General features: G+C 40.4%; 1 protein-coding gene across 4 annotated transcripts in view; it reads left to right on the top strand.

The window, feature by feature from the left end:
* The window catches only part of rnf152 (ring finger protein 152), a 57,334-nt gene extending 50,133 nt beyond the window's left edge, over positions 1-7,201 (top strand). For all 4 annotated transcript variants that reach the window (XM_019362992.2, XM_019362991.2, XM_019362993.2 and 1 more), the window contains one exon: positions 1,749-7,201. In XM_019362992.2, the coding sequence (XP_019218537.1) occupies positions 1,889-2,521 (633 nt within the window). In that variant the 5' untranslated portion in view covers positions 1,749-1,888 and the 3' untranslated portion in view covers positions 2,522-7,201. The remainder of the gene's footprint in view (positions 1-1,748) is intronic.
* Positions 7,202-8,005: the final 804 nt, after the last annotated feature.

The raw sequence follows: 8,005 nt of genomic DNA on the forward strand, positions 1-8,005 counted from the left end.
TATTGTATTGTATTGCTTTAATACATATTAAAGCAAAACATTTAAAATGCTAACATTTAGGTTTCAACCTGTGTGAGTTTTTACAACACTAATATTACAACACCCAATATTAGTGTTGTAACATGTTTTTGATGGCGTAATATTGCTGTTTAGAAAAAAGTGTACTTGTGTTTGCTTTTATTATATCAGGGAAAACTTCTTGTTTTCACTGGTAACCAGTAGTTGCTAGGGAAAAAAGTCATTCTGGACATTGCTGGGTGAAATTTGCAAATAAAGTATTGCATCAAAAACCTCAGTGTTTGCTTGTTTGCTGCAGTGGAAGATTGAAATCAAAGCAATCAGAACGAGGTTTTCTTTTGCCAGCCAGTTGGGAAATACATATTTTTCCTTGGTGAAAAGTGGCATGCATATGGTTGTGTCCAGGGACCTTATTTACTTGTTCTACATTATCACGTCGCACGTCCCAAATTACAGACAAATCATGTGCTTAGTGGTCACATGTCTGCAAATCCTCAATATGGTGCTACATCGGAAACCTCATCACAATTGCATTGGTCACTATCAGATTGCCATTGTTGCCCTTAGTAAGACCCCGACTTATGTACAGTTCAATAGTGGAACCAAGGATTATAACAAAAACCAGAAACAAGGGATGTTTCTGTTGTAACTACGGGGGGTGGGAGGCACTGACCAGTCGCTAGGCCACTTTTGCAACAACTTAATTTTTTCAGCTTCAGTGCCTGTGCCGCCTGAATATGGACATAGGTTTATGTCCCCCAGAATCTACCTTAAACCTACATTATTTCTACTGGCCAGTTGGGGGCAGGTTCTCTGACTGCAAGACCAATTCCAGTCATGTTGAAGACCGTGAGAAAACAGCCCTTACTCTCATTTGATTGATATCCTCAGTAAATACTGGTCTCATGTTGTTTATGCTCTGTTATTAGTTTTAAAGTAGATGATAAAGCACTACATGCTTGACTGACAAGTTTCTAGAATATGAGTCTGCTGCACTCTCGCAGTCAGATCAAACTCCTAACTTGTCATAAAAAAACTTGATGTCGAACTCCAAAATGCCAAACCTTCAAACCAATAGACACGATCAAGCTGACATGTCCATTTTTATATACAGCCTATGTTGCCATCACTGGTAACCACTTTCTAACTTCTGTACAGGTAAAAATACCCAGGCTGCACACTCATATTTTACAACAATGAATTGATGTTTTATAAAAAACGATGGTTAAATTTCCATTAGACACCTCTACAGCTTGACCAACTTCCTGTGCTGATTAAAGCTTGGGAACAAGTGAGTCAGTTGACCTTTTAGTTGCTATTTCAAAAGGTCAAACACAAACCGCTCAGCTCAGCAGCACGGTTTCTAAAAGCCGCAGTAACTGCAGGCAAAAGCACCGGTGCAGTCATGAAAGATTGGGGTTGGGCACAAAAAACAAGACTTTTCTGCATCAGAGAAATGGTAAATATTGGAGCCGATGTTTGAGTATTCAATGATGAGCAAGCTACCGAGAGATGAGTTTTTGGTGAAAAGACTTTAAGCAAACAGCAGCAGCACTGTGTCCTTTTTCTCTCCAGAGTCAGAAGTGTTGTAGTTCCTGCTGATACTGCAGACTCTTGATATCAAATGATGAATATCAAAAAGAAGAGATCCTCAGTAGATAGTTCTGCAATGTGCGTACAAAACCTTGAATTCTTATTGATGTTGTTTTTTTTTCTTCTCTCTCTTGCAGATGAAGGGCCATGTTGCCCCCAAAGGGCCGTAACATTGCTGTGAAGTCGTGAACGGAACCAGCTCTGCTTTCCCTCCTGCGTTTCTTCTAGAGCCAATTAAATTGTGATTGCCCTCTTGTGAAAATACTTTTTCCTGGAAATGGAGACTCTTTCCCAGGATTCGATGCTCGAGTGTCAGATCTGCTTTAACTACTACAGCCCCCGACGGCGACCCAAACTCCTGGATTGCCGACACACTTGCTGTTCGGTGTGTTTGACCCAAATGCGTAGCAGCCAGAAGGAGATCCGCTGCCCATGGTGTCGTGGCGTCACCAAGCTCCCACCGGGCCTGTCCGTGTCTCACCTCCCGGATGACCCAGACATCATCACCGTCATCGCCATCCCTCACACCTCTGAGCACACGCCTGTCTTTATTCGCCTCCCCAGCAATGGCTGCTACATGCTGCCCATCGCTAAAGACCGGGCACTGGGCCTGCCAGGGGAGCTGGGATGTCGCTTCTTACCCGGCAGCCAGCAGAAGGGGGTGACAGTGGTGACTGTGCCCGAGGAGCAGCCACTGGGTCTGGCTATGGGTCTGGAGGGTGTAGGTTTGGAGGGAAGTGAGGGAGAGAGGAGGGTTACTGGTCCAGTGGGAGGAGCAGGAAAGGGCTCCACATGGTCTGGAGTGTGCACAGTGATCCTGGTGGCGTGTGTGCTGCTCTTCCTCCTGGGCATCGTGCTGCACAACATGTCCTGCATCTCCAAACGCTTCACTGTTATTTCCTGCGGCTGAGGGAGGCCGTTGCGGACCCCCCTCAGGATTCCCTCCCACTAGCCTCTCCTCAGGGTGGGACTCTGTTAAGGAGAGGGAACTAAACTCACATCGAGGGCATTAAAGGAAACTACAGTGCAGTGTAGAGAGACAGTGATGATGATAAAGAAGAAGAGGGCAGCAAGGAGAGCCACAAACTGGTCTAATGTTGTGTTTTGTTTTGTTTTTTTAATCCTTGAAATGGAAATATGCATTTAAACCCTCACTCTCCTCTCATTGGACAGCACTCTGCTGGCGTTGAAACACCCACCCTTCTCCATTCCTTCCATTTTCCCTGAAAGAACGCTTTGGGAATCCCTCCAGATACGTTTCTGGCCGGCGGATTTGTTTTTGGCTGGAAGCTGTGCTGACACTCACACTCGCTGTGGTTGGATTGCGCGTTTAGTCTGTGGTTTGTAGAAGTGCATCATCATAGAGTTGTTTAGATGAATGCCGGCTCCGAGTGCGAAGTCTCCAGCTGGTGCTGCAGTACAGGGAGTCCGGACTTGGCCGCTCACCGTTCCCTGATGTTGCAGGAATTAACTGTGCAGGATTTTCTTCTGCCTGCTCCGGCCCAAATATTCTGGGGAGCTGAAATCAATTTCCTTTTTCTTTTTGTCATAAACACAACCTGTGCAGAACAAACTGTTGCTGTGATGATAGTTCCACATAGTTAGTAAAGGCTGCGTTGTCAAAAATATGGATTGTAATATTCATACATACCAGCTGAAATACAAACACAGGTAGTACAGAGTTGCGTTATTAGGGCTTTAAGAAATAAACAATGTTAAATGAATTGATTGTCATTGGTTCCAGCGTCTCATATATCAGGTTTTTCTGTCTTATATTACTGTACGATAAATATTCTTGTACTTTGACCTGTTGTTTGCACACAAAAAACAATCTAAAGCTGTCACTTAGGTGCGTCAGTTAACTCGTAATTGACAGAGACTTGGCATAAGCAATTTAATGAAGAAATTAAGACCTTGAATTGGAATTCATTTAAATGAAAATGACGAGCATTTGGAGGAATAATTTAGCTTCACTTCAGGCAATTGGATGAGAAGTTCAGCATCACCTCCTTACCTGTCTTGTAGCTATAGAGAAGGGATATCTTTGCCAGTTAAACATGTTGCACTGACTTGAGAGCATCAGAACTTCTCTTTGAAGGGAGCTAGGCTAACGCTTTCCCCTTGTGTTTGTGTAACTAGCTAGCAGGTTAGCTTTCAAAATAAAGCTCTAAAAAATAAAACATTTGAACATCAAGTTGTGACATTTACAAACATGAATATAGAGCTTACCTGCGAGGGCATATTTGCCAACTTTACAGTTAACTTATTTAATAGTTAATGAATATTCAACACATTTTCCCCCCTATATTAGCTGATCGGCTAGCTTTTTACATGTCTACCTTGTTAAAAAAAAATCACAACTTGATATTTTCCATTTTTATTTTTTATTTTTTTTCTATTTTTTTTTCAATCCCAAAACATGTTACTGTAATCTGAGAACTTTGGATATATTAAAAAAGAAATCACATATTTGAACTTTGAAGCCAGCCTAGCTAGTTTCCCCATTTGTCTAGCTAAGCTGAGCTCCAGCTGTGAATGGACAGATACAGTGATGCTGATCCATCTCATCAAATTCTTTGCAAGGAAGCCAACAAGCTCATAAAAACTATAAAATTTGATAGACGTTTTCAAAATGGCAGCATTTTTCTTTCTGTTTTATTATTTTCAGTTTTTATGTTTTTGATGTTTATTCACATAATTGAATTTGTTCATTTGCTTTTTCACCTGACCCGCCTCATACTGACTTCATCCTCTAAAGCCAGATCCTCCAGGCCTTCGCCAGCAGCCCACATGCCATCTTCCTCCACCTTCTCATCTTCCCCTTAATTCTGAAACTGCTTTGTATATGGGCTGAACTGTAAAACAATGAGTTTATGTATGTGAGTAACAAGTCAGGAGTGGGAGGCCGCTGTAAGGTTACTGTTAATGAGGGCTGTATTGATTTATCTGCTTTTGAATATTTCACTGCAGAGGTGGATGTTTCCGGAGTCATTTTATTCACTTTTGTATGTTGAGGCAAGCATTTTGTCTGCTTACTGTAAATCATAGATGTACAGTACACATAAACAGGGTAAACGCTTTTGTACAGCAGTCTCATCATGTACAGAATGATTGTAATTGTCATTTTTGATCATTTCCTTTTTCTTTGACATATTTTAGCCTTTTTTGTGTGTTTGAGCTTAAATAAACATGAGTTATTCAGGGCACTCAGATTTGTTTCAACACACCAATGAAAAATAATGTTTAATATAGTACTCACGGTTTATTTGAGATACCTAAACTATAAAATGACTTTTACCCTGAAAAACAAACTAGAAGAAATATTATTTGATTTTTACTCAATATTTATTTGGTTGGATTCGTATCAGCATGATTTTATCGACTGCCGCCAAAGTAAGAATTCCAAACTGTTCAAAGTAAATAAATTTGGAGATTAAATCTAAAGCGTGCTTCAGATATTTTGCCTTTCAGCTCTGCGACACTCTCCTGAAAAGGCGTTCAGGGTGCAGCGGGGGCAGCTGTTTGTTTTGCAGATGCAGGGATAGATGGAGTTAAGTTCAGCCGAAATGGTTTGTGTCGTGCTGGTTGCTACGAAACAGCGCTGAAGGCCCTTTTGAAGTTGCTCAAAGTTGAAATATTTTTAGCTCCTAGCACTCTGTGTTCTATATGCTCTAAAGAACTTTCTAATTTCTCAACACTTGGGGTTGAAGTGGGGTTTTTGGGGGAATAGCTTCCTCCAAGATAAAAGTTGGATTTTATTTGTTCCTGTTAGATGGAGATAATGGCTCATTATTGCTTAATAAACATTAATAAATGTTATTAATTTCTTAAAATGTCATCATTACCTTTAAATCATCAAAAAGATCCTCTAATGGACCTTGCAACCCAAAGCCATTATTACTATTAACATTTAAATACGCCCATATCTCGATGCCTAATGTAGAATTACAGCATTTCTACTGGGAACATGAGTCAAAATGTCAGTTTAAAGCATTACAAGTATGTCATGCACAGTTTTATTACCATAATGTGGCATGACTGCTACTTTTAATCCACAAGAGCAGTGCTGAAGGGGGCAAGTGGAGGATGTGCTCTTAAAGACCAGCTTAACCCATATGGGTTTATTCAGCCATGCTTCATAAGGTCAAATATATCTGCTAATCTTTTTTTTTTGTATCTATGTCTTAAATATCTGTGGAATCTTTGGGCTTAAAAAAGATGAAAACAAAAAATATCCAACTCAGTCAACCTGTTGTCAAGTACTACACACTTAGTACACACTTAGAACTGGAGTTAGTATGTTTCTAGCTGAACGTTTTTGAATACCAGTGTCCACCCTAAGCCCTGTAATGACTGACCTCTCAGCGTTCACCTGTCTGAGGAGTCCTTAGTTACTCGTGAGGGCTCAAAATGGTATCAGTAGGAATATGACAGCTTCACATGGGTTATAGAAAACTAAGGGTATTACTTTAAGTCAAGAACTTAAAGGACCAACTCTCTCACTGGAACATCTTATAGGCTTTTGTCTTAAAGTGGAGAAGGGGAAAACATGGTTGCTTCTCCCCTACTTGCTTACCCTTGTTTTTCAGTAACCTTATAGTTAACATCATTGCACTTTGAACTGTGGGTAAATTTAAGCAAGTCATATGTGCATTTTTTCTGGTGCAGTTGGTGTAGGAACAATAACCAGTCTTCACAAGGCAAGCTAACAGAGGACTGTTACCAACTTTTATGATGAACTTTACATCAAAGTGCACAAACTACCACGTTGCTCTTTCAGTGATATTGTTCGGTTAACACTGTTGATGCCTGGAATGTGCGTAATGCCCCTCAATATCCATGAATCTGTGAAGTGGACATTTGAATTGAGCTGTAGTTATACAACGAGTTGGATAGGGTTGTCAAAGGTCGTCAACCCAGCAGCAGGCCCAGTTTTGTGCGTGGGGGGCATTTTTGGAGTCCCACATAATGACCTCCAGGAGGTTACTCAAGTGGATGTTTCTAACTAAACAGTCTGAAACAGACTCTATGAGGGTGGCATGAGGACCTGACATCTTTATTGGGAGCTGTGCTCAGACCCCAGCACCGTTCACTTCAATCGTCATTCAGCTCGTTCACACTGGGCACATGTGACAAACGTGAAAGAGTCTGGAGATGCCGTGGTATGTTATTTCCTTAGGGTTGCTTTTTTAGCAATTAAAGTTTATTCTGAAAAACAAAAACAAAAAACAGACCAACTTGAATTGATTGACAAATTGATTTATAAACAATCAATCTGTATACATATCAACCATAGATGATGGCAAACAAAGACCTGTAGCATTGTACAGAACCTGTAGTAGGCATATAAATAAGACCTCAGATCCAGTAGGGTCCATCGAGTGTTTGGTGACCATTAGGTTTTGATCTGCTACAAACGCCATAGCTCTAAATGTGATGCCTACATGTAATAGTTTCAGTATCCAGACTAAGAACATTAGTTTTAGTCATAAGCTATTATGAATAAACTGGAAGAATATAAATTTAAAACGCCAAATAAAACCAATATAAACTGTGAAAATATGCCCTTGATGGTTTTCAGTGCATTTGAGGTATGGCCAAGATCTATGTTACGGTTTAGTGAGCAATGGGCCACCATGAACAAGACTTCAAAAGCAGAAAAAACAGGTTAATGAAAAACGAGCCCATCTTTTTCTTTTGCCCATCCATCAGAAAGTTTTACATGTGATGTAAGCTAAAGACAGAGGATCAAATCCACCTTGAAGAAAGTCTTGTTCCTGCCATTATACAACCATTTCATCTCTTCATTCTCCCTCCATCGACTGAAAGAGAAACCAAATCACATCGCCTAATCTACTTCCTTTTCTCTGTGTTAATTGTTTTGTTTCTGTTCCAATCAAAATTTGCCCTGTACTTCCTGTTTTCTTTCTTTTTTTAAAAAACAAACAAACAAAAAAAACAAAGCAAAAACAGAAACTTAAGGACAGAAGTGTAGAGGGAGGCTTGTCATTTCTGTGCCTGTGTGTTTGTACAATGCCGTGAAGTTCCTGTTGTAGTTTCCTGTGTGTGTCAGCTCTGATGATGGCTGACAAAGCAAGCAGCAGCTGTTTTTAGTGAAATATTAAAGCAAACACTGAATCTAAGCAAGGACTCTGACTGTCTTTAATTGAACCTCCATTGCACCTATTTTCTGGTGATATATCAACTTTTTTATTAGAAGAAATTGAGCCATGTAAAAGATTTAAAACAAAAGCATATTCCCTACCATACGTCATGGTAGAGCAAACTCAGTGGAGAGCAGACTCTCTTCTGTTTACCCTCAGGAACCTCTTTTCTCCTCAAATATTTATTGATATAGTGGCACTGTGGTAATTAAGGCTCCCCAGGGGCCAAT

This window comes from Oreochromis niloticus, linkage group LG9, assembly GCF_001858045.2.
Source record: "Oreochromis niloticus isolate F11D_XX linkage group LG9, O_niloticus_UMD_NMBU, whole genome shotgun sequence".
Taxonomy (NCBI): Eukaryota; Metazoa; Chordata; class Actinopteri; order Cichliformes; family Cichlidae; genus Oreochromis; species Oreochromis niloticus.